This window comes from Neodiprion fabricii, chromosome 1 (assembly GCF_021155785.1).
Source record: "Neodiprion fabricii isolate iyNeoFabr1 chromosome 1, iyNeoFabr1.1, whole genome shotgun sequence".
In the NCBI taxonomy this organism is placed as follows: Eukaryota; Metazoa; Arthropoda; class Insecta; order Hymenoptera; family Diprionidae; genus Neodiprion; species Neodiprion fabricii.
The window spans coordinates 37,181,538-37,209,436 of record NC_060239.1 but is presented as its reverse complement, the minus strand read 5'-3'; the positions used below and the strand labels follow the sequence as shown (position 1 = coordinate 37,209,436).

Genomic DNA, 27,899 nt, shown 5'->3' with positions numbered 1-27,899 from the left:
AGGAATGAATGCCGCGGACGTCGGCCGATGGTTTTCAACAATTGACAATTGGGCACAATTTGGATAATTTGATGCAGGATAAAGTGACCCTGGCTTGTGTTCATAATGGGATAAATTTCGGCCTGGATCGCAGACGCGACGACGCGACTACCGTCAAATTCCGAGATAAGATCTGTCGTGTTATACTCGTTGTATTTATTCGTCCGATACCACGAGACGCGAAGCAACGTCACTCGATAGTTAGAATAGGCGCACAAACAGCACCTCTGTGTTACCACAAATAAGACTAATCGGTGTCCCGCTCCGCATCGACACAATACCCAGCAATTGTCGTCTGAAGCGTCAGCGACAAAGCGGCGCTTCACCTTGGTACCAAAAGGTTGGATCTGCGGCAGTCGTTAGAGGAACAATTTGTGAGCGAACGTAAAATGAACAAATGGTAGAGAAGGGACGGAGGTGAAATTACCGTCGAACACTGTTTACCGTCACCGGTTCTCGTAATTTCGATTGTCGTTCATTTTGACAATCTGAAAGAGTATAGAAAATTACTCGAAATACGATGAAAAGTCGAGGCGAAGGATCGAATAAGCCGCTTTTTACACCGCGCTGCGGTTTGGTAAACGGCTTAGAAGCCCTCGGAAACCAAAGGTTAAATGTCACACTCTGTAAATAGGAATTTTTGCATAATTTCAAACATTCCGGGCGAGCGTCCCGCGGCATTCGCTCGAGAAGCGTCCTCCACCCGGCCCGTACTAACCCAACCTGCTCTTGTTCCCTTCCTTTCAGTGGGTGGCCCAGTTGTGGGGCCCCAAAGTTATGCAAAGGATGCATTCTTCCGCTCAATAAGGCAATCAGAAAGATATTTGGAGCATTTGGTAGTATAATGAAGAAGACGCGCAAGACTTGAGGGTGAAATTCATAGTTCTTTCGCATTCACGGCGCCCTGCGGTAATGAGCTTTCCGATGGGTGGTGCTCACTCGATATGACGATAAATGGACAAAAAAAAAAACAAATAAATAACAATAATAATGTAGTAAGTAAGCCGAGATGTGACGATCGTTTTTACGGCGAGTCGCATGCGGGAAACTTTTTCCACTCGACGAAAGGTCTGCAATTGAAACCGCGGCTTTCCATTTTTTAAGGGATTAAAATTTTCCTCCTGCTTGTCAATCCTAATCTCGCACGCGTTACGAATACGTTACTTGTACAACATCGCGCGCATGGGCCAAATGAGCACCCCCTGAAAATTTTTCTATTAAAAGTAGCAATTAGTCCAAGTCCCAATAAATCTTTGTGAGTGATACGATCGCATCAGTCGTTGTCAAAGGCTCACGGCGGCAGGCCCAACGGACCCCACACCACTCGAGGCCCCGCAGCAAAGATTTTTGAGAGCGGTCCGTGTTTTGAGTAATGGGCGGCGTGTCGTTGTTATGTTAAACTAGGTGAGAACTAGGGTTGCGGTCCATTAGAATTTTTAATGCGGGCGTTTAGTCGTCGAGGACGAAAAATAGAGAGCGAAAGAAAGAGAAGGAGAGAGAGAGAGAGAGAGAGAGAGAGAGAGAGAGACTTTAATGCCCATCGCTGCCGGCAAGCGAGCATGATGGTCCCGCGTACGGAGCTCCTAATTACCGCCGCCGCCACCGAAATATTACCAGAGAAGAATTTTCTCCATCCTCGAACACCGCCGCCATTTTGTCTCACGAGTCGCGAGACTTTCCTACAGCTTCAAACAACCCACAATATCCGTTTTAAAAATCTCCCCTGCAAAAATCTCCCATTAAAAAAATTCCCCTCTGCAGAATTTTATATTTTCACCCAGATTTTCATCGAATCGTCAATATCACAGGTTTTTATTTGATTTTATTTAATTTTATCTATATTTTTCTATTTCATTCTTGTCAGGGGTGATTTTTTGCAAGAAGATTGGAAGAAACAGATCTCTTGGGGGAATTTTGTCCTGAGATTTTATCGAGGAGATTCGTCAATACGAGATTTTCACCGGTTACCAATGAATCGTAAGATTCGAAGCGTAGTACCTTGCACAGGAACGCCAATGTCACAGATCACGCGTGCCAATATCCGCGTCGAAAAATGTTAGTGACGGTAATGTTAGACCGAGACGATCCTCGTCGATCCTCTCCTAACCGAAATTGTCGCGGTACTTGTTGCCTGAGCAGGTCAATGGGAACATTGTGAGAAAATGCAGAAGATAAAGATTGAAAGTTGGAGTTGAGGTTACCTCAAGTTTTACATCTCTTTTGCACATTTGCACTGATCATGACATCGTGGTCAATGTGGTCACCATCGCCCGGTGATTTCACATCCACGGCTGAAAGGGTACAGCGGTTGAGAGCCACGACTAACTTCGTTTTATTCGTCCATTTAGCAACCACAGAACTCTGAGAACGCCACATAATGCCGATGTGCCTACACAAGATTCCAGATGCAAGTTGTTCATTTCAGTCGCCTTCCTACGTTCAGCAGATATCGATTGAATGGTGCAAGCAAGGTTTGGAACACAACTCATTCTTCCGATGATGAATGTACTAACGTTGGAGGACAATTGTTCCACTATTGCAGACTCGGGATTTGACGTTTCTTCTCTTCTAAGTAATACACCTAGGTATAAATGTTACCGTCCTTGGGAATGCCGGTAGCAAATTTTGGGTAAGGCGGTTCACACCGTCACGGTATAACCCTACACGCCGCGGGGATCGAGAGGCGACCTTCACACCGCGTTATCAGTCCAAGAACGTCGAGAAGACTAGCCATTGGAAGCTACTGACGCCTGGTACTATACGTATAGTAGATAATTATCTCCCGGAGGCTTTTCAAGCTGAAATCCTGACGACGGATCCATTCTTCTCGGCCGTAGCCGGAGTATCTGCCTCTGTACCCTGGACCCTAAATCTTGAGGCATTCAGTCTAGAAAGCGACCTGCAGGCCGCCCGCAGAAAGCTCGGTACAATATTTGCAGCAGTCTCCAACGGTTCCTTTATGCTCTCGTCATGACGCGCAGCCAGAAGCTCGACGCTCCGCGATATCGGCTGTCGTCACTGAGAGATCCTTCTGTCGGACTGGTCGAGGACCACGAGGACCCCCCAGAGTCGTTCCGGGCCCCGGGAAACGCGGCCCGAAGTCTGGCCACGTCTTGCGCTACCGTGCGTACCGGAAAGATTTACAGCTCGCTCAGACCCCGCCGGTTTATAGGGCCCCGTAAACTTTATGTACCCCCATCATACATTCATTATGATTTTACTCACGGACAGTAGCGCTGTAAATATTCTTCGACGAACTCCGCTCACTGACTAGCCCCATGGGCCTTTCATGCAATTCGAGACGTTTCAGCGTGCTCCTCGTCTTCTCGTTCCTCCTGCAGGGGGTCGCCTGTTCTGCACGTTAAAGTCATTTCGAGGGTTGACGAGAGGCAGAGCCTGATGCTTCGCTCTTTCACAATCCTTCACACCTCGTTCTCGTCGGGATATTATTGTATTTGTTGGTAAATATTTCCAAAGCTTAGTAGACATTGTCAAGGACACTAAAATATAACCTTTGTCTATCGTCCTAGCTATCCATTCAGTGAAAATATACAGGGATTGCCGTAAATTGACGACCGTCACGCCTATCTTCATTCTTATTTCCCAGTGTTTGAGCTTTTTCATGCGAACTAGCACTCGTGTCATTGGTTGGAGGTAGGATCAGGTTTTCGGATCTAGGAAACTGAGCGCAGGATGGACAAAGCTCGTCTGTTAAGAACACTCGATGAGTAGTATGCGGTATTTTTAACTACCAGTTGACCTTATCGAATCATTGTTGAACCATCTTGAAACACAAGTTTATAGGTTCGATTGAAAGTTCATCGGAAAGGTTGAGTTACGTCGGGTTCGAACGAGTCGAACCTTAAGTTTCAAAAGAGTTATAAACCCCATTCCATGTGTCAGCAATGTTCTAAGAATATTTGAACTCCACGATGTACGATTAAAACTTGTAAGTAGAGGAAAATATGGGGCAACTGACAACCCTCGTGTAGTGAACCTTCGTCATCGTTCAGCTCACGGGGATTCTTCTTCGGCTGACTCATCGGTAAGCTCAAAATTGCGGAAATGTGAAATAACAGAGTTCAAATACATGTGACGATAATCCGACTGCGGTAATGAATCCCAGCCACTGGACTAGCTTAAATTGCTTCACAGTCTTGGAGTGTTAAGAAATTGAGTGATGCTGTAGATTTCGATATATTGAAGTGAACGTTGGCTTATGTAGCTTGGCGTAAACGATCCAAGAGTTTGACATCCTGACGTAAAGGAAAAAATTAAATCTAAGGTAACGAGTACAACAAGTCGATGATCAGAATGACTGCGGTACCTAATCGGAACGAAAACACATCACAGAAACGAATAACAAACAGATGAGAAAAGAGCTTGCAAAGCACACTGTTCATCCAGGTACGAACTGTGACGGGAGTTACAAAAGTCCTTGAATGGTTTAAAAGGACGCTTAGTTAGGGTTGAGGGATCGTACCGGGCGCCATGTTGGCTTGGCGTAATCAGAATCGCGGCGATGGGTGAGTATTTTGCATTTACGTAAGCGGTTCGGTTTTACGGACGGTTTAAAGGGGCTTTATGTTCGGAAATATAGCGTGTCAGAGGGTCTCGAAAGCCGGGAGTTCCGATTCTTCCGAATCCGATACGCGCATGCGCGAGAATGCGGGGCGTTCCGAAGCGTCTGGAACCCAATCGGAACGAACGGGCGGGACCAACCGTGGGCCCAACGGATGACCCCGTGACCACCACCACCACCACCACCATCGCCCATCCAGCACAGCGACGACGGCCGCGTGTTCTTCGCCGACGATCCGGAGGCAACTCCTCTCCAATACCTTGGAACGAAAGCAGCGCGTTATTTGCTTTTCTTGTTGTCAATCCGTCGAGCCGCCAGGCCTCGCCTAGCCTCGCCCTGCAGGCCGAAATATCGCGAACGGATTCACCGCGGGCCCTTTTTCGTTGGCGTTTTGGTTTGTTTTGCCGTTTTTTCACCCTCGTTCGCCCACCGAAAGGCGAAATTCTTTTGTCTCACACGCGCAGTGCCGATGATCACCAGTTAGTGACCATTCTGGATATTTACACTTACACCCTTCGCCCGGCGGAACATGGACGTTGCTGGTGGAATGAGGCCCATTTTTGGCGGATATCCTTTCCAAGGTACGTGCAGTGGACGTCTTGTGGATTAATCTTGGGTTTTGAGTGTGCATCTGGTATTTGGATCATGCCGCAAGTATGCAACCTGCAGTTTCCTGGCAGCAGCATCTCAGCGTTGGTTCGGAATCGACGTCAAAATCGGTTCTGTCTCTTTTTCGCAATGGCAATCATTGACTGTGACGGGTGTTTATCGATTAGTATCAATAATTCTTTAGAGATTATGAAACTGTGCAGATATGTATTGACAGAAGCTGAAATTACAAAAAACTGATACCCAATTCCAAAGCAACGGTCATCTTATTGGCTTCCAGCAGTAGTTACGTATACCGGTTTTAACTCAAACCTCCGGAAGTTTATTATAATGATTCACGACTCACCGATTGAATGTTAATTACCCTGGAGCGCCGGATCATTGACGTAATTTTTATTTATTAAGCTACGATAATACATGCAGAGATGAATGAACTGCACGTGAAGTCTGTATTAATAAATATAGCATCGTTTCCACGCAGAGTAGCTGAAAACTGTTGAAGCATTTTTTCCAATCTAACAAAACTAAAAAAGCGAAGTGATCCAACTGGTTTTGTGCAAACAAAATTTTTTCGGTTGAAAATGACAGAATGATGCGTCCACAACCGTAATCATTTTTTCTTTTCTCCGAAAGGATAACTATGATTGCAGTTACAGAATATAAGGTATGATTAATTTATGGCTGTATTAATAACTCAGAAGTGAGCCCGTTATAATCGTGGGCGGATTTATACGATTCGTCAAAGTGAATATACCTAACAGCCGTGAAATCATTTCACCGAGTTACAATTAGTACCTAGTAGATTCTATTTCCTTCCGTAACGTTATACCTCAGGTACCTACACTTGGAAGATTGATAATTAAAAACTTGATGAAATCCGCTAAGATTACGACACGTATAACTGGAGCTTTTCGCTCTCTGATCAACAGCTGGTTATACGTTACAAAAACAAGACTGAAGACGGAGCGATTTTATTTGACAAAAGATAACTTTTCCGAAAGTAATTTTCCGATATAATCCAAACGAAACTTCCACTCTCGACAGAAATTCCTTTGTAAACTTTTCTCTCCAATCTACTCGTATAAATGAATAATCTGTCTGACTACTCCAGTCTCCGCAGAATTACAATTCGAAATGTCTTTTTCTGCATCGCATATTTTCTCATTTTTCCAGCAAAATTTAATACTGACGAAATTCTAAATTTACCGCACACAAAAAAAATTAAAAAAAAAAGAACAACATTGTGTTAAATTAAAAAGTATACAACACCGAATGATATGTTTCGTTGATTCAAATACTTGAACGTGATTTCATCTCACACGCGAGATTTTTTTTTTTTTTTTTGCACCAATGATATTTTTATTGATAAATAAAAAAAAAGAAAAAAAAAAAACTTTCCCATCTTCCACAAATCCTTTCTTCGTGACTGCAGTTTTCCCTGCATTGTGTGAAAAATTTTCTGATACCCTTCATCGAGTCTTGCAATGATCAATTTCTCAAAATCCACGAATAAAAATGCACCAAACACGGAAATAATTTCTCTGCATCCGTTATCCAGAATGCAGAGTTGGAGCACGAAATGGACGCGGAGGGTAATTCCGTTAACGACTGGTTGCTACTGTCTGTCCCCTCGTTAGTTATGGGAACGCCTATAACCAAACTCTTGGTTAGTAGTATAACTTTCGCTGCAGCTAAAACTTAACGCCCCCAGACGCGTTATTCGTCTTACTTTACTACTTTTTACAAATTTTTTTTCTCGCTCCGAAATTTTTTCCGGCCTAATTTCACCGCCTTAAACGTTTCCACTGCAGTTTTAACATGAATTTTCAACTACTTGCGCCTGCACCCAGCCCATCCGGAACCGGTCCGTCGCGTCTAGTTTTTTACAACGCGAAAAGAGAATCTCGCTTACTAATTTCAAGCAAATCAGTATAACTAACCATCTTCCAGAGACTAATGTATGCTCTGCGGACTTACCGGTTGTCCAATCCGTCTTAAGGTTCTCCGTTTCGAGTCGCAGTTTTTGAGAATACGTCATAAACTGAAGTCGAGTTTACGGGGATGAATAACGGGGATGAACGTTGACCAAAAATTCCAAAGCATCTTCCATCATTCTCAACGCGATTCACGCTATAAGCTTTTAGGATTTCTGAAAGAAGTTGATTTTCTGATTTTCAGGCCAGGGTCGAATGAACCAGCTCGGTGGGGTCTTCATAAACGGTCGTCCATTGCCGAATCACATCCGTTTGAAAATTGTCGAGATGGCAGCGGCCGGTGTGAGGCCATGCGTCATTTCCCGGCAACTCCGCGTATCTCACGGATGCGTTTCGAAGATCCTGAATCGCTACCAAGAAACGGGGTCCATAAGGCCGGGTGTCATTGGCGGCAGCAAACCGCGAGTCGCGACTCCTGAGGTCGAGGCGAGGATCGAAGACTTGAAGAGGGAGAATCCGGGAATTTTTTCCTGGGAAATAAGGGACAAGCTTATGAAGGTAAGCGACGCTGTATCCGCTATAAAAAAAATTACCGCATCTTTTGATTTCGTTGATTTAAAAGCTTGAATTTTTTACACCTCCAAGGGACCGTAGACTTTAGTATTTGATATCAATTTCAACTTGATACCTCCACCCGTTCCTGAGAAAACAGGTCTTGACAAACTGACGACAAAGTGATCCTGTAAGGTGTTCCGTTTTTTCTTTTCAAGGTATGGATCTCTAAAAATGTCAAAACCAGTATTGAAATTGGGCGAAAAAATATATCAGTTCAACTCGAGCGAAAAATATTCACATATTTGTAAAATGTAGATAGGTATATGATTTGTTTCATTATTTTAAAAACGTCTACTGTCAAAATTTGAATCTTCTATAAGACAATTGAACAGGTTCCATTGAATTTGAGGATAAATTCTAGTCGGTACAAAAAAAAAAACAAAAAAAAAACACCAAAACAATAATAATTCTCCACGCGTGTCGTAGTTCTTTACAAAGTTGCGTAATTGGTCAGCAACAAAACGAAGTCTGAACTTGAAATTGAATGTTTTCCTTTTGTAATTTTCGTCGTTGGCAGTGTTTGTCGTCCGAAACAATCAATCTCTCACATAACCGTTTATAATTGAGCAGTATATTCAGGGGGAAAAAAGGAGAAATAAGAACTGTGAAACGAGTGTCTAAATTAAGCTCGACTGATAAATATATCTGAATAAAGAGAATAGAAGAAAAAAAAAAATAAAAAAAAAAAAAATGCAACCCTCAAACGGTGATTATCCACAAATGAAACCGAATTTTAAGTTAAATTTAATTCTCGATGATTTTGCAGCCGTTTCGATCAACGAGGTCCGAAAATATTCGATTTCGGAGAAATCCTAGTGAATTTTCTAACACGGTATCAAATATCTGCACATTTTGGGCCTGATCAATTTTTCACGCGCCTACCGTGCAGTGAGGACGTATACGAACGTATAGTTTACGGTATCCTAGGAGAATAATAGAGGCGCTTGAGAGCCACCCGTAGCTTCGGTACCTATATATATATATACATATTATACGTAAAAGACACGGGCTGAATGGAAGAGGGTAAAAGGAGGTTCTCCACGGAACTCGGACCTCCTGCAATCGTCGTTCCAGTCCTTGCCAAGGAGGACCTAAGAGCCCCTCGGGCGACTCGCGTGTCCTCTAATACGATCCTGGCCGCCGCTTCACCCACGCCACATTGGCGCGGAGTGTGAAATATCCGTGGATTTCATCATGCGGGGGCAGAGATTTCCGTTACACCCCCCGTTTCGCAGATTTTTTTTTTTTTTTTTTATTGACTTTCAACGATTTATTCGTTCTTTCTTTTTTTTCCACGCCAAGATTCAAGATATAATCGCTGAAAGATTACACGCGTGAGGGGATGTAGTTGTATATTTTTTTTTCTTTTTTTGTTTAAGGGGGGGGGGGGGGGAGTGAGGGGGTCGTTTGGACACACTGGTCGAAATTAATTTGTGACTTTCGCTTGCAGAAGGAACAGAGATTGAGGAAAAAATGAAAGACTAAGGGCGTCGAATTTGTGGCCACAAAAGACAGGTTACAGAAATAATCCGTGAGAGAAGAGAAATTTTAGAAATCCGAAGAATAAAATAATAAATCATCCTCTCGGCCATCGCGATCGCTTTGAGACTCTGTTTGAAAAATTATGAACAGGCATTTGAGCTTCTCGACCATTTGACGAATCAGAACTTTCAAGTATTTTTCACCGACCGGATATTTTAGTTCAGCTTCAAGTTCGGCGTAAAAAGTTTTTAGGTAAAACCGAAAAATTCAAAATATCGATTGTATTTCAGTAAAATTTCAAGACGCTACAAGAAAAAATGAATGAATAAATAAAAACAGCGTTCGTTTTTACAGAATACTTCACAACTTCCTCATTTCATCGTCTTAATCTGAAATAAAAAAGAAAAGACGGTAAAATTATCACTGTGACACACTTCTACCGTCAGAAATTGAAAGAAGGTTCAACGATACTAAAAATTTTTTCTCATTCCATGATATATGCGCGTTGATTTCCTTACGGCGTGGATTTGAGAAAGTGAAAGAAATTCCAACTACCAGGAAAAATTCGAACAATTCAACTTCACTCGTGACAATCAAAGACTGCACGTAAAATTAAGGATCGGAAAAGCGCCAGTACAGAAACAGTAAACGATGGATGAAAATAAAGATACAAATTTAAAGATAAAAAAAAATTGACTCGAAGTGAAAATCGAAATTTGTTACGCCGTTGCATCGGTCCGCGGTCGGCATTAATGCGGCATTTAATGCTGGCGGAAGGCGTGCCTCGAGCCCGAGGCTCTTTCTCTGGCCTCCCTGTCATCGCTCGGCCAGGTCGTTATTGTTTCTGAGATCCGCGATCGAAGATTCACCTCATAGATAGCGATCGATGCGATCTCGAGTTCCGAGAGCCCGAATACCAACCTCGGAGAGAATATTCCCTCCGTTTATTCCCTCCGGGCTATTTTTCAATCTCAGCGCTGAGAAAAACTTCATTTGTTTTCAACACTGAGAAAAATTTCATTTGTTACAGTAACTAGGAAAATTCAGTAAAACAGGTATCGTTGATACAACTGTTTGAATATCGTTCGAATTACGAAAAACGAGGCACGCCTAACCATTTTGCGCTATCGTCGATCTTTTTTTGGTTATTGCAACGCAAAATCAGTTTCTTAGGTTTACTATACTTTTTTAGTTAAACAAGGCTTTAACGTCAATTTATCGTTGCACAAGCATTAAATATTCGCAACAGTTGCAAGAAAATATAGCAACAGTGATCGTAATGAAAAAGAACAGTAACGGATAGAAAAGTAATTTTCATTTTCTACCTAGAACTATATTTTTAGATTGTCGTAAAAAATGAAAATATCTAAGGACTGAGCGGTAACCGGAACTAAAAATTTCATCAAGCCAAAAAAAAAAAAAAGAAAAAGTTCCGTTTCAACTTCAACCCTGTTTAGTCGTCTTATGTCTCGTTTCTTGATTCTGGATCGCGCAATTTATCCCAGGGTATAATTTTGAGTTTGCGTATGACGCGCATGGTCGGATAACGGCATTACTGTGATCACTGGTCTAGGCGTCACATTTCCTGCAGCGAGTTTAATGACATGAAATTGTAGAGCTGCAGCGGCCTGACAGCCGAAGAAGAACAATCAACGCTCGCTTGCATCTGCAGGAACAAAGTCGAACTGTTCCAGGCGCAAAAAACGATTGATCCATCGCCCTAATGCGAGATGGATAATTAATTGAACCCGAACGGCTTGTGAAGTTACGATACTTGTGATCCAATCGCGGCCGGTTTAATCAAGATCAAAAGAATGATACCGAGTCCGAACGAAAAAAAGAAATCGAAGAGAAAAAAGAAAAAAAATAATTTTAACCAATATGAAGAACAATGAAATTTATTATAGAAATTAATTAATCGATTAATTTACTATCGCACGGTTTTTATAACCTCCGGAACTTATGTGTTGCAGGAATTAGTCGCTTACGTAGGCAGCTTCTCTGCAATATGAAACACTGATAGTGTTAAATTATACATTATGTTGTAGGTTAGCTCATCTGCATTAAATTCCATTTTTCCAGGAGGGATTTTCGGACCCTCCGAGCGTCAGCTCAATCAGCCGACTTCTACGAGGCGGACGTCCTGGCGAAGACGGGAAGAAGGATTACACGATCGACGGGATCCTCGGCGGTGGTGAGTTCACAAGATATATCACGTCTACTTACTACTCACAGCCCCAATCATGCATGTGTCAATTGTTTAAGATATCAAAGAAAATAAAAATCAAACAGGCTTTCCGTAATATCACATTATATATACCAAATATAATGTAGGTGAATAAAAAATTCAGGTAAAAAAGTTAAAAATTGGTTTCGTCGATACCGAGAATCCTTTCAGATAGATGTGACTTGACTATAACCGTTGACAAGATTGTGAGAGATCAAAAGATGGGAAGAGCAAATGTCAAATCTTCGATATCGCAAAACTTAAGAGCAGTTTTATTGATATTCCAAAAAAATATTCTTCCTCCTTTAAACTCGAATGCACAAATTTTTTAATACGCGGGGTTCCGGATTCTTTGAAACCAAATGACAGCTGCTCGGATAAAATTTGAACACCCAGTATCCGGTGAGGCAAAGCCACGCGAGGGAGACCGACAAACGGATTACGGGAGTGTCAATATCTCAGAGGGCACGCATTATCCCTGATCGTGACGCGAACGGTGAAAAGAATTCTGTATAATTCGTTACGGAAATGAAGCCAGTAAACGCTGACTGTTGCAGTAGGATTTAACTCCGGGATCAAGAGATTCCCGCTTTTCAATTTTGCAATACATAATTCCAGAGCGATGCATAGACTGAAACATGGCCTTCTTCTGAATTTAGGTGAATAGATGGATTGAAGCATCGTTATGCTTGACAAAAATAAACTTGAATCGATATTTTTTATCAATTTCATCGTGTGATCATGATGAAAAAAGTGTTACAGTAAATTTGTGGAAAACAGTCTCTTGAATAAAATTCAACCATTGTTTAGTAAAATCGGACGCATCGATCAGATTTTTAACCATTTTGAAGCGATTCGATATCAACGCCTTCGTTTTTGATTCCCTTATTTTCTTTTTTGTAATTATGGAAAGACATTCGTACAGCGATTTGATAAATACTCAAAAAACGAACGACCATCTATTGATAAAATTAATGAAGAGCTTCGATTTCTGGCCAACCAACCGCTTCAAAAACCATAAAAAACGGAGGTTTCATTTTTAGAATCGGCGTCAAAAATCTTACAAAACAGATTATTCAAAATTCGTTTCTGGTAGTACATAAAAATTTTGAAATCAGAACTCATAAGAAATAACGATAGAAGTGGGATTTAAAAAAAAATTCTTAATCTATTTTGAAAAGGTGTATCTCTTACAATTTCAAAGATTTTGATATCCGTACAACTCTCCCCACGATCATCGAAGCACTTCCATCGATCGATCGTTCGGTATTTTAGATGGGCGATATAATTATCCTCGTAAGTTAAATCGAAACTTTCCCCGATTAAATGATTATCAAGAAGGAAAGCTTCGTGAATGAAAATAAGCTCGCAAGTAAAGCGGAGGCGTGTAAGGTAGGCAGGTAGATAGGTGGTTTGAAATTAATTCGTTTGGAGTTTCGTGGCTGTGTATAGAGGGGTCCCGGACAATTAATCGGACCGGGCGTCAAACGCCCGGCGATTTACACGCGTCAGGAATCCTTCCTTTGGTGTACAGGTGTGTGGTGTTCACCGGCCGAAAAGTCAGCTCCGATCAACTCGAGCTCTGGCAGTGCCGAGAGTGGCGTTGGGCTGGGCGTGAGGGCCTCTACCAGGGCCTCATCGGACCTCACTGGGCCTCACGAGGCCCCGCGGAGATCAAAAGCGCCGCCTGCCACACGTCAGCAGTGACGCTCAGCCCCGGCGATTCTCACCCTGCGCATCAACGATTTAAAACCAACCGATTTCTCCGCCGCGACTTTTCAAATCGCCGCGCAAAACTCTGAGATGTTCAAAGGAAATTCATGCGCGCCGTTTCGGAGACGCCTTGCGTAACATAATTCATCCCATTCATCACGCTCAGGAGTTAAGCTTAACCGATTATCGCTATTTTTAAGTCCATATACGTGATGCGGAATTTTTTAAAAAATTCTTTTAATCAGGTTTATTATCATTTGTGACCGCTGTACGTTTTCAAATGGAAATATATGCGTGATTATACATCTGTGAAGTGGGGTGAAAATTCGTGGGGAACGGTACGCGAGCTTTTTTTAAATCTTTGCGACATTTGAACTGTAAGATAAAATTCGTTCGCTGCATCCTCAGAATTTTCTGTCTGAAGTATTTTAGTTCAACTGTTGGTTGAGGTAAAATGTAATAAAAGAGGGACCGTGATGAAAAATTTGATAAGAAAAATAGACTTTTCATCATTCAATATGACCTTTCATGGTTCACAGTCAAATAAAAATGGAAACTGTAAGTTAATTCATTCAGACAATAACTTCAACACAGCAATTAGCCACACGCACAAGAACCACCTTCAGCGCTTCAGTCGCTTCAGTCTTCAAAAAAAAGGAGGTAATTAATTTTCGCAACAGCGTATTCAATTTTCCCCAAAGAATAGAATCATTTCCGTTGTATACCGAATAATTTTAAAATTCACGCGATCTCTGTAGGCCACTTTAAATAATTAATATCCATCTACATCCGGAGTTGAAAAAAAAAAAAAAATCGATGCCAGTTAAAATCTAAAAACATGTCCGGAACATTGTCTTGAATAAAAAAAAAGAAACCGCAAGATCAAGCTCTGACCGAAAAATTATCCGGAGATCGAACCAGTCGACCCGATTACCAAAGAAACATCCCCGATTGAAAAAATATACCACAAAGCTTGTATAATAAATGCAAGATATCTGGTTCGCGTACAGCTGTTAAAGACCATAAATAACACAGCGGTTAAATTGAGAGGTATTTAGAGACCGGAGGATCAATTTTATCGTATCATTGAGGAGGAAGGGTGGGGAGGGGCAGGAGGGAAAAGGGGATCGGACGCTAAACGAGTAAATGACATCCGGAGTCAATCGGGTCTGGTCTCGGGGCAAAGAAGAACTAAAGGCTGGTTTGCCCCGACTTCCCTCGAAGCACCTCTGTGAAGGGCGAGAGTTCGACGGTGTCGGTTATAGGTGTTGGCGGGCAGGCTAAAGGAATGACACGTAGCCGCTGGCTCTCTCTCTCTCTCTCTCTCTCTCGCTCTCTCTCTCTCTCTGTCCCTCAGTCTCTCCTCCTCTCCTTTCATTCTCTTCCTTTGGTCGGCATCGACCGCCGACGAGGGATTAGCCTAATGGCTCCCTCTCCCCGCTCCTCCAGAGCCGAGCGCCCACGACTTTCCACATACTCGTTCACCTCAGGAGCACGCAACTCGGTTCCGAGACATGCATTAGGTACGTGTGTCTAGGTGTGAGTAAGGACCGCGGGACCAGTCTGTGAAACCAGCCAAAAAACGATGCTGTAGCGCCCGGTTCGACGGACTGTGGAACAGAGGGACACACTAAGTGATTCACAATCGGGTTTATTGATTGTATCGATGATGGGCGACTGCTGGCACGTCGGAAACACTCGAACTCATCGGAGGCCCCAAGAGGAGGAACAGGTGCACAGACTCGGCTACGAAGGATCACCGCATTGTGTCCGCACAATTGTTAACGTGGCGTCGATCTTTGCCGGAGGTGCTGCATGTGAGGGGCATTGTAACGCGTGTGCAATCGACTCCCACGGTAATTAAACACCCGTTAATTAATCAGCGACGGTGAAACGTTCGTATGGGATCGGGTTCGATGATGATCGTTGCATCGCATACGTCGTGTATTACATTATTCACGTGCGATCGAGTCGATTTGACGCTCGGTTTCAATGCTAATCACTCAACGGTCACCGGCTTCGTATTCACTTAAACGATTGTTCGCTTGTCAACTTCGCTTGTAAATAATAACCTTTGGTACTACACACTCGCCTAGATATCCGAAGACTCGAGGTACACACATGCACGCGGATCTCTGCAGCCGATAGTGCAGACGAACACACGTGGATACGGTACGTCACTCGCCTTCTACCAACTTCGATGTCCGTCGGCTCATCGCGATTCGAAGCCGCCTGATGGATGAGTGCATTTGCAACGATCTAGTACACACTTTCACTCGGCTGGTAGAATAGTCGAGATTCAATTAAATCGGGATGCTTGGGAAATAATTATCCGCTATTCATAGTCGGCTGTCACAGTGATCAGCTGATCGAATCACGATCCGACCAAATGTTGATGCGTTACGAGTTGAGAAAAAAAAACTGACCGATTTATGGCATAACGTGTTTGTGAGGTGAAATTTTTACCAGAGATGAAGGGAATCGATTTGTACAGAGCACTTCTCGACGGATCCAACCGAGCAACGGCGGTTGTGTTTCTCGTATTTTCATCGTCCAAATTGTTGTTCTCTTTGCCTCGGTTTATCCCTCACGCTCCCCCGATATCCAGAGGGTGTGTCCCTAATCTCAGCTTGTATCTCGACGCGAGCGAGTCGCCTTGCCTGCAGGATGTTGTCGGGACCGACTTGAGAGGAGGCGGTCAGTTACCCGAACGTTATCCTTGTCACGTGAGCGCGGTAATCCCGGCTTGAACGGCTATCTCGTACAACATCGCGTACCGCTTAAATTCCTTATACACCGACCGGCGTCCATCCGTCAACCATGCGCGACACCCAACGCTGCAATCTTCGTCGTGGAAGTGTGATCTTCGATCGAATCGACCAACCGAACTAGAACCACGCGGCAAAACCTGGTGGAGAAAAAAAAAACTTGACGAAGAGTATAAACGAAAGCACTGCTATCGAAATCACCAGGTCTCGGGATCTTCGGGCATCGATGCCTCCTCCAACGTCGTTGGACACCATTCGCAAATTATTCCCGAAGCGCCGGCGTTGGTTGGTTTTTCACAATTTCACTTTGAAACCTGGTACAAGTAGCCACGACATCATGTACCAAACTTAGTTATTCGTGTACCCGCAGGTCTGTCTACGGTTGAGCAATTTCACTTGGGATCCTACCGATGACCAGAATCTTGACATCAAACTGGTCGGTATCGCTTAACTGGAATTCGAAGTCTTCGGATTTCGAATACAGACAGATCATCGACTCGATGAGTACAGGATGTAGCTTTTCGATTGACTAGGAAACTTGTGAACTTCAATCGCTCTAGGACAGTTTTGCAAGACTTTAGGCTTGGGGCAGAAGGTTCAACACAGTTCATTTGACGAACACATCTTTCATAATCAACATTCGTAGAAACCAGCAAGGTCGAACTCTTGGCTCTATCGATGCATTAATGTGGATGAAAGGATTCGACAGATCGTGATCTAAGAGGACAGTGCCTACCTAATATCGTTAGAAGATAAAGAATCGTCAATCCCTGTAATTTGCCGCACGATCGAAAGATCCTGAAAGTCAATGTCATATCGACGATCACTGTAGAACTCTAGCGATCCTTTGCGGATGTTAATTAACCTCAGCATCGATGCGGAAACACTCGTCATTGCAGTTTCTTCGAGTTCGAAGCCGAAGGTGTTTCAGGTATGAAACGAAGCTGATTATGCGAATGAGTTTGCGAAAGACGTCGGTACACCTGATGCATTAATGGTGAAAAGCGCAGGACGAGACCACCAGCGCCGTCGGATGGTCAGCGGCAGGCATACTCGGTGTGAAAAGGACATTAGCGTTGCGGTTGGAGTTCGACGTGGGTGACAGTGAGCGTTGGTTAAAGACCCCTGACCTCGAAAGTACTTCCCACCATTCGTCCGGTAGCAGGACGCTGGGTTCTTAGGGGTTCGGAAAGTGGTGGCCGATTCACTTTGCCGCGGCTACTCCAGCTTCTCGGGAAATGCGAGTGCAGACAGTGGTCGATGTCCTGGTCCATGGTTCGCTGCATCATCCGTCGCTTCGGGGCGTTGACAGAAGGACACTGTGCACCCTGGTTCGGTGTCAACCACGCCGGTGAGCATTGTTCGCCTTTCGAGACATTTGTTACCATTTAGGACCTCACACGGCAAGGGAAACCCCCCACTAAGATAGGGCCGAGCCGACGCTCGAGCTAGATTTATAACTTTTACTCTCCTAGGCTTCTTTCTATCCCCCATTCATACGCCGATTGGACACGCGAGGAACCCAACGCTCCAACTCATAGCCGAGAAACGTCACCGCGTACCTCGATGCGGCTATTTATTTAAAAACATGTTTCCGAACCGGATCTGAAAATCTCGCTGATCCTAATTCCTCGTTTGTTCATCGGGTTTCAAAGTTTCTGTTCAACTGGTAGCCAAAAACTGACGCCTAAATATCGACAACCTCTTCTTTCGTCTTTCCCTAATTCCCCAATGTTCTAGTGTAACATCGCAAAGCGGAGTGTCCATTTTTTTTTGTCCGTTAAAAAATAGGGTACACAAAATTCACAGCTCGTTTTGTGAGTCACGAATCCATTTTCTGGCACTTATCCTCAAAAGTTTGCCCAGAAAAACACCGAGACTGATTCGATCGAAGTTGAAGGAAGAGTGAAGTTTTCGACGAAGACGATTTAAGAAAACTTGCAAACAGCTATTATTTTCGATTATAAAACCATTGAATGATTATTCATATTCGTAAATATCCTAAATACTTGAAGAACGACTCGATCAATTCGAGTGAACTTTTGATGGTAACTCAAGTAATTGATGGAAATGATTCATCGGATTTCTTTGAATATTTATCACTTCTAATTAGAACATGGAAAGTATTTTTTTTTTACATTGGAATGATGTTTGCTTGTATCCTAACTTCCGGGTGAACCAACTAACTAATTTGGATGACTTTAGACGTGAAAATCATGTGTTCAGTGAAGATGGTTGAGGAAATTCTACTTTTCAACTCAAGTATTTTGCTAAAATGACTCTACCTTAGCTTTTTTTATACTTTACGCACCGCTAGTTATAACTGCGACGAAGCTTCCTTAGTCTTCCTTAACCCCGATTTCGTTCTTTCGAAAAAATTTTCAGCCTCGAGTATCGGTCGAAGAGGGAAGAGCGTTTTCCCAGCAGGGATGCTGACGAGCATATTCCGGGATGACGATGCTCCGAAAGAGATATTTGCTCTGCTCTCCGCAGGCCACCACAAATTGATTACACGCATCTTTTCACGCGATCCCATTCAGCCAATCAGGCTCCGTTCATCCGTCCATCGACGAGGGTTTATTGATTGTGTTATATGCCGCATCAGGTATCAATTCCCGCGCTCGCATTCTCCGATGCGTGTTCCAGGATTTTCCAACCGCCGATCGTTACCGAGACTCGAATGAGCTTGCGAATATCCCGCGAGTAACGAAACAAGGACTGCTCGATGCTCGCAGCGAGGCGCGACTAATTGACACCCTCGAAAAGCGTTAACAAGCTAATAACACCCGGCGCAAAACGACTCGGAGCGGCGATGGCGGCGGGATGAGGGAACGGGGGAGTCGGGGAAATTATAATCTATAAAGCATTTCGTCGAGTGCCGCCCCCCGAGAGTTCTCTCATTACAAGTCCAACATATGGGCTCCTAAACGATCCAAGGGTCCCATCGCGGCCCGGCGTCGGGACTCGGGACTCGGGATTCGGGACTCGGGGAGAGGAGGAGGAGCGCGATGGAAACGCAACGCAACTCGGAGAAGAAGCGGGCACAACTCAGAGAGGACCGCCGGTGTCAGAGGGCGCGCGAAGGAATGCCGAAGGTGTTGAGGACCCCGCTGCTCTCTAACGCTCTGCCACGAAACTACGTCGAGGAGGAACGCACCTGGCCCACGGATCAGGGGGCCTTGTCCCTCAAGATGAGAAAGGGTTCTATATCTATGTCTGTATTCTTTTATTAGGCTCCGACCTCCGGGCACCTATTTTAATTTACACCGATAATATATGTAATAACGATACCGCCGGCTCAAACTCATCGCGAAAAATATACAACGTTCTTGCTCGCTTATTCAATTACCTTGATCAGAAATACGTAGAAATGTTTGAAGAAAAAGCTCAGTGATTTCTGGAACTTTAAGAAGCACCGGTAATCGGGCCAAATACTATCTTTCTTTTTCATCGGGTCGTATTTTTTCTAATTTCAATTGCACAATTGATTTATAGCTCATCCGATGGATTGAAATTATCAGAGTTATTACGTCATTCGTCCTAAGGTATATCCATATACATATATATATATATGTAGCAAAAATAGTGAAGTTTAGCTGCTTATAAGATCTTCGACAATAAGAAAAATTTCATTTGTTACAGTAACTAGGAAAATTCAGTAAAACAGGTATCGTTGAAAAAACTGTTTGAATATTGTTGGAATTACGAAAAACGAGGTACGTTTAACCATTTTGCGCTATCGTCGATCCTTTTTTGGTTATTGCAACGCAAAATCAGTTTGTGAGGTTTAATATACTTTTTTAGTTAAATAAGGCTTTAACGTCAATTTATTGTTGCACAAGCATTAAATTTTCCCAACCGTTACAGGAAAATATAGTAACAGTGATTGTAATGAGAAAGAATAGTAACGGATACTAGATTTTCCGGTAACAGCTAGAAAACTAATTTTCATTTTCTACTTAGAACCATAGTTTTCGATTGTTGTAAAAAATGAAAATAACTACAAATTTTTCTCAATGAAATCTTACTTTTAACGACGAAGAAAAATTGCAACGCAATTATTTGCAGTTGGTAGTGTAAAAAACGTACTTGAGAAAATTCCAAATGAAAATTCAGGATGAAAGCTGATTGAATAACGTAATTGCAAGAGAGAAATTAACAAATCATGTACCACTTTTCATAAAAACGGGGTTTGTTCAAATTCTATCTTTAATCTGACGTCAATTCTGAATTTAAAATACTTTACTTGGCTATCGCCACAGGGTGAAAACCGACTAAGTTTCTTCTAAAAGATCATTTGTTCACTTCGATACATTATCGTGTATCATCAGTTCCCGATGATAGAAAACGATTGCGAGACCGTGACTGGATTCGACCGTTTCTCTCCATTTATCAAATCGACACCGGCCGCCTATAAAGCCCCGGTGACAATTCCTAGCGTAGAGTAGCTTTCGAGGAGGATTGACGATCGACTAATCAGAATTCAAAGTTCGGTGGATCCGAAATATAATGAGCTTCGAATTCCTGAACTCCATCGAAATAATACCCATAACCCACGTGTCTATACGCGTATATATACCTATAATGTGAGATTCGACGAGTCTTCGTTACACACACACGCGTAAAATCCAAATCGTACAAATACGATGCGGTGAAGCTACACCGATTCCCGCTTCTCTTTTCCCCCGCTCATCGTTTCCCCCGTTCTAGGGCGTGAACAGCGTGAATACATTAACCACGCACAGTCGGCATAGCAATACGCACACACACACACACACACACACAGTCGTACAGGTAGGTGGAGACGATTGGAAGAAAAAAGAAAAATGAAATAAAAAAAAAAAAAAAAAAATTGTAGAAACAAAAAAAAAAAAAAACAAAAAAAAGGAAAAACGGGAGTTGCCTAAGCCGCGGCAAAGTTTCCTCTTATCTACGTGCGCGTGCACAATGTAAAGCTGCAGAAGTATGTGCATACATTTAACGCATTGGAAACACACAGAGAGACGTGCGTAGGATCGAAGCCGTGTGTCGAAGAAGAAGAGGAGTAGAAACGGAGGGTTAAGATTTGGGCTCCTCGTCCATAATAATAACGGCGGGCGGGAGGCGGGCGGCACATCTTTGGCGGCATCAACATCTGTAGGATGACAATCGAGAGAATGGAAGAATAGTTGTGGGAGACAAGTTGTGTCTTCAATAAAGGTGACGGCCTCTTTAAATTCTTGTCACTTTGACTTCCTCGCTCGTGAAGTCCAAAGGACGCCGAAAGATGTTTGGCAATATTTCACCTACCGAGGTACTATGCAACTCTCACAATGCCCCGGCCGTTTTTCGTTCGATGCCGAGAGAACTAACCCGGGACACACCTGTCCGTTTCCGCATATTGATATCGCGGACCGCGTAGTTGCGCAATTCTTACTCTTATCTATATTCACCTTAATTTTCACGTTTCGACGACGACAATGTAACCGACCTATTCAACAGTCCTGTTCTTGTTCTCATTATTCTCCTTTTTCACACTACCGCGGACATTCGAACGTACCGCATGACGTACCTACCAAGCAGGCGCAAAAATTCTTCGCAAATTTCGTTGGGCTCGAACTCCGCTTGTTACAAATCGCGAAAGCTACTTCACATCTGGCTATTTACAACACTGGACAACAAATATTCACCTTTTCTACGTAACGTGAAAACTTTTGAACGATTATGTTAGGAACAGGGTTTAGTACGATAGAATTGATGTTGAAATATTTTAGATACGAATAGTTTTAATGTAATATGATTTTTTATTTATTTATTTTTTTTTATTTTTTGCAAATATGCAGTTCTTATGAACAAAAATCAGGTTATACATAGTGTTACATTAGACTGGTGAATGAAATATTGTAACAAGGCAGCTGATTACTAATTTTGAAATACCTATCTGTCCTCATTATGAAATCATATTTACCTATTTTGATCCGATCAGGTCTAATTTTTGCGTTACAGCTACTACCGGTAAAATTGAACGTTTATCGTTTTGACTTACCATTTTTGATTCAAGGTTTTTTGTTATTTATTGTAACCAACTGGTATTTATTCTAAATAACAAAACACCTTGAATCAAAGAAGGTAAGTCAAAACGATAAACATTCAATTTTACTGCCGGTATCTGTGACACAAAACCTGGACCTGAGCGAATCAAAATAAATATGGTTTTATAATGAGGATAGATTATGGGTATTTAAAAATTATCAAGCACCTTCCTTGTTACAAAATTTTGTTGACCAGTGTATTTTGCAAAGTCTAATATACGATCGTTACGTACATACCTAGACCGTACCGCATGTTACGTACAATATGGGCAAGTTTCGGGCTATTTTCACATGGATAACTCATCTGACTCGAAGCTTATTCCATTCCAATATAATAACGCGGCGGCGGCGGCTCGTTTCAGCGGGTCCAAAGTTCCGCGTGACTTTTGACAAATGTGTAGTCGTTTAAGAAGCAAGTTTCACCTCAAAGAGGTTCACCGCTGGGAAACCCCGCGCCCAACTTCGGCCCCCCGTCTCCTGGGCCATTGTCAATTCTGTACAACTGCGGAACAGGTAGTACTGTGAGACGGAGTAAACAGGAGCCTTAGAAGCGCCGTAGATTTTAGAAAATTCTTTCGGCACTCCTTTGAGAAAACCGCCGCGCAAGAATCGATCGCGTATAGAGGTATGCCACTCCTGCGGATGAACGCTGCGGAAGAAAAAATGGCCGCGGTTTGACCCCCGGGCGATTCAGGCTTCTTATCTGGAATTATGCATCGATCAAAGGTGCACGCCCGGGTTTGGCGACTTTCATTAGTCTGCACCTATCGACAGTTGCATCACAAGACGTGCGGCCTCCCTCTTCTCGTGCTTGCAACGTAATTTATACCCTCGAGTAATCTCCGTGCGATCTATTATACCTTCACCGAACAATGCACGCTGCGGAAATTTTTCCGTTCATTTGACGCAGTTCCAATTTTATACACTTACAACAACGTTTTCCAGCTGTTCGTTGTCGCGTTAAACATTTTTGCTTACTTGCATGGAATTGAAGGAGAAGAACATGCAAAAACACCCATGTATCCACTCATTCAAGTCTCATCAGTTTTCCAGTTTTCTTACTATTCGGTGACCGATTACTTCGAGAAATCGTACACGTTACAAGTGTACGCTAAGAGAAATTTTTAGTTCCGGTTACCGCTCAGTCCTTGAATGTATTCATTTTTTATGACAATTGGAAAATACAGTTCTAGGTAGAAAATGAAAATCAGTTGTTGCTATATTTTCTTGCAACTGTTGCGAAAATTTAATGCTTGTGCAAGAATAAATTGACTTTTGAAGCCTTATTTAACTAAAAAAGTAAAATAAACCGAACAATCTGATTTTGCGTAGCAATTACCAAAAAACGATCGACAATAGCGCAAAATTGTTAGGCGTACCTCGTTTTTCGTAATTCCGACAATATTCAAACAGTTTCTTTAACGATACCTGTTTTACTCAATTTTTCTAATTACTATGACAAATGAAATTTTTCTCAGTATACAATCCGATGTCGAAATCTCATTAATTCGTGCCTGTATTCAATCACAGTGAGTTCAAGCAGCTGTTACACGAACTGGCAAGATAAGCGCGGTATTCATCCTTGGAAGTGCATTATCTATTATCTATCAATGCCTGAGCGATGTTTGCGAATACGTCAATAATCTGCGAGGCGCGTATTGTGACCGGGGCAATTGAGCATGGCCTCAAATTCCACTTTGTGAGAAATCAAACGTGTACCAAACAGAGGTTGGAGCAACAGCACGACGAGCATCAATAGCTGTCTTAGGTTAATTCCGTAGGCAAGTCCGCGTCTTCGACAATGGCTGGACAATAGCTACGGGATGCTCCGGTGTAACTGAGCATCGGAATAAAGGGACAAACGGTCACAATGCCGGGAGTCGACTTAGCTCAAATATTTGCTGGACGGGGAATATCGGAGAGATTGGTAGTCCAATCTCGTTTCGCTGTTTTCGGGCCCTCGTAAGCTCAGCGCAAGCTCAATCGCCCGTGTAAGCGTCCTACGTCCGCAATGGAAACAGACACATTCTCTGCGAATTTAAATGGCACAAAGGGGAACGGCATTAAACGGCCACTAACGTCGGCCTCCGCCTAACATAATAGCGTTCGAAACACTCGATTTCTACTCAATCCTTGTAAACACGACTGGAAAAGAACAACCCTCGAACCTTCATTGAACGAGACATTTGTATCGACATGGCTTACGCGGGGATGATCAGCCCTCTTCAAGTATATTCCATAGACGTACAGTCTAGCTAAAGGAAAATATTGGAACTAACGAATTAGAAACTGAAGATTAGACAGACTGAAATCGAAGCTCGGCAGGTTTAATTCGACTAAAATTACACGCAAAAACCTACTTACTTAAACTTTGGAAGACACAAATATTGCAATATATTTCGCAATGTCAAAGGAACGTGATTTTATAAATTGGAGCTCATTTTTCTCCTGAATATTTTCCATGCCAATTTCTATAATAATGTGATTATGAAACATTCATGGATTTTTCTATACGGCAAAGGCTTAATGTTCAAAATACATTAATTGCACAGAATTCATTTCCTTCGTCGACAAAATTGTAGAATAGCGTAATTTCTTAAAAATTTCTTAGTAGTCGGTCCCTTTTTCTACGACACATCTACACTGACTCAAGTTGCATCCTTCAACCTCGAATTGTTAAACAACATTTTGACCATACTGTACTTTTGATAGGACACATTTTCAAATCCTCCAGACGCGTGCCTTTCCGCGTATACTCGCTTCAATTCCAACGCAGTGTAGAAAAACCTTCTCACGGAATCCCATGAATCACAATAGGTATTCACGCTCAATTGCACGCGCTAACATAAAAACGCATGGACGATTCTATTCTGGCAAAAAAGTTCTCCTTTTTTTAAGGTCTGCGCGTCATTGCCGTTTAATTTCGAACGAGATTCAGGCAATTTTCAAATCTTGCAAACAGTACAATAGATTATACGTAGCCCATCAGGAATGGTTCCGAGGTATGTTCATGTACCAGCCAACTACCAAACGGCGATGAACCACCATCGACGTATCTGGAATAATTTTATGCCTGCAAAATGGCGGACAGAAAGCGCGGCTCACGCAGTGCGCAAGATGGTGATCGGGTTTACGATGGCTTTATGGATAACTTAATGGCCATGCAGGTACCGAGCACATACGGATTTCATTTCGTGTGAACGCATGCGGAGTTATTAGGAGAGCGATAAAATGCCTTGGAGCGCGGCCCGCAAACGTTCCAACGTCCTTTATGATCCACGATCCATTCCATGGAGCTCACACAATCCACCTCGCCTCAAGACTCCATACCCTCCCTAATTTTTAGCCACATACGTAAAAAATAAATCGGAATTCCGGTTCCGCGTTATACTAGTGAAAAAAAAAATGTAACTCACTTTAAATGTATTTCAGACTGGAAATTGGGGCATCACAGTTCCTGGTAGTTTCGTAGAAAAGTGATCCAGAAGCTCGAAGAATCGTTCCAAGGATTCCTCACCCGTCTGAAAATTCACAATTTCATAATTAGAGATTTTTGTACGGCTGAGAAATCGTCGGAACTTGCAGTAGAAGTCGTACAATAACATAGGAAATTTCGACTCGTCATCCGGAGCTTTTGCTTCAAGTCTGCGTCACTGCATCTACTACTGTACCGTTGATCTAATTTGGTAATGACTCAATTCTCGCGTCGTTAGTGGAGCAGGTCCGATCGCGATAAGATCGCGCAGAGCCGTTCGAAGAAACAATCGAGTATGTATTATTGACCGTCATCGATCGTATAACCGAGTGATAAATGGTCTTGATCAGGGTACACAAAGGCCACCCAGGACCCGCTCGAACTTTGGTAATGGGTGACTTATGGGTCCGCTCATCAATACTTCATTCACCGCCGGCAACTGCAGACCGGCCGTCGAGTCTTCGGATGATCGGGCAACTCTCAACGATTTATTGATTATTAATTACCGTTATTTGAGAGCCTCCTTAGAGTAGCTCCGCAAGATGTTGACCGAACGGTGTACAGATTTCAAATCCAAACCGCAACTCCGGGGTCCGGGACCAACATAATATTGGATTCCTGTTTCCTCATTGTCTGCTCTTTGGGAAAAATCGGCCACCTGAGAGTTTCATAATAATTATTTGTTCCAGGTCGTTGTGGCGACGATTCGGACACCGAAAGCGAACCCGGTATCCCCTTGAAACGCAAGCAGCGAAGAAGCAGAACAACCTTTACCGGTGATCAGTTGGAGCAGCTCGAGGCCGCCTTCCTCAGAGCCCAATATCCAGACGTCTACGCGAGGGAAGAACTGGCCCAAAGAACGGGCCTGACGGAAGCTCGAATCCAGGCAGGTCTTCCAGTGATAAATTTTGCACGGATCTTCGAAACGTCCGCGTCGTTCGAAACCGCAATTCAAAATGTGAAGCACATTAACTTCTCACCATTCAATAAACGTCATCGATTCCTCTTCACAGGTCTGGTTCAGCAACCGTCGAGCTCGTCTCCGGAAGCACGCTGGAAGCATAGCTCACTCGGTGGCGAGTCTGCCTTTGACACCATGCCAGTACACGGGGTCACACGAGCTCTCGCAGATCCCACAGGTTCCGCAAATGCCGGTCGGTATTCCCCAGGTCCCAACCTCGCTCCATCAAGCATCGACTAGTCTTCATCAGGTCCCCGGCGGGGTTCCCCAGGTGCCAACGAGCATGGGCCCGGCTTTGGGACACTCGGCATCGCTCAGCGGGCACCTCGGATCGCTTCCTGGACACGTCAATTCCATGCAGATGAGCCAGTCCTCGTCACCTCTGCAGCCTCCGGCTGCCCACGCGGCGCCTTCTTCCGTCAGTCATAATCCAGGTGAGTTACGGGAAAACCGAAAAGTTCCCCGACTTTCACCCTTAGCATCGACTTTACGCCCCGCTTTACGTTTTCTGTTTATCAGGAAACTCCGACTGGTCTCGGGCCCAGCTGGGATGGGGTCAGTTCAACCAGTTTCAAAACAGCGAGTACTCCGCACATCCTGGAGGACATCACTCCACCCAACCTGCCCATCCTGGACACGTGACTCACGGCGTTCAAGCCTCCGTCGCAAGCGAGTGGGTTGGCTATGATCAGGGATACGAGTATTCTCAGGCCCAGGCTCAGGCCCAAATCAACTATCATCGTAGCGTCGGCGGGATATTTTAGCGAAGAAATAAATTCATTGTACATAAGACGTATACGCGTTCGAGATCGCAGATACTATATATATTGTAAATGGCATATATATATGCATACATAGATAGATAGACAGAATTATATGAAACATTATAGGTGTATATAGTAATAATACTTATTATTATATAAACAAAGAAAACACTATTCTTCACTCCGTGATTTATGTCCTTCCTCAAACCCTTGAATTCCTTAAAATGAACCAACGAATGACTTTCATATTACTGAGCTAGTTTAACTGCGACTAATGGTTTTGCGCAATACGGCATACGTTTTCTTGACTTTTTAGCAATACACCTTATACCTCCGCGTCAAATAGATAGATAATGATAGAGGACGAAACTAGAAAAACATGTTTGCTATTACTGCATGTTATCTATTTGTTCAGTTCTCGGAACAAGTGGGAGCTCTAATCTAATGAAAAAAAGCTGGACTGAGTGTTGATAATTGTTTAGATAAAAGGCTGTGACACTTGTCGTATGAAACTAGTAACTCATTCGCTTGCTGAATATTTTTCTTCTTTTTTTTTTTCTCAATGAAATAAAAACAGTCTGACCAACAAGAAGACCTTTGTCATTTCCGTTACAACAATTGTCGCAACAGATAAATCCATCACAATTACAATTTTGGGT

General features: G+C 43.1%; 1 protein-coding gene across 1 annotated transcript; it reads left to right on the top strand.

Annotated features, from left to right (window-relative positions):
- The first annotated feature begins 4,885 nt into the window (after positions 1 to 4,885).
- LOC124188073 (protein gooseberry-neuro) lies at positions 4,886 to 27,340 on the top strand. Its single transcript, XM_046580417.1, has 6 exons — positions 4,886 to 5,202; positions 7,409 to 7,722; positions 11,344 to 11,455; positions 26,205 to 26,401; positions 26,529 to 26,910; positions 26,996 to 27,340. The coding sequence occupies exons 1-6, from the start codon at positions 5,151 to 5,153 to the stop codon at positions 27,238 to 27,240; spliced, it is 1,302 nt and encodes a 433-aa protein (XP_046436373.1). The 5' UTR covers positions 4,886 to 5,150; the 3' UTR covers positions 27,241 to 27,340.
- The last annotated feature ends 559 nt before the right edge of the window (positions 27,341 to 27,899 follow it).

Excerpts from the sequence above, each read along its gene's own strand:
- LOC124188073 (XM_046580417.1), top strand. The coding sequence starts at position 5,151 with ATGGACGTTGCTGGTGGAATGAGGCCCATTTTTGGCGGATATCCTTTC. Across the intron at positions 5,203-7,408 it reads TGGCGGATATCCTTTCCAAG|GCCAGGGTCGAATGAACCAG; the intron begins GTACGTGCAGTG and ends TCTGATTTTCAG. Across the intron at positions 7,723-11,343 it reads TAAGGGACAAGCTTATGAAG|GAGGGATTTTCGGACCCTCC; the intron begins GTAAGCGACGCT and ends CCATTTTTCCAG.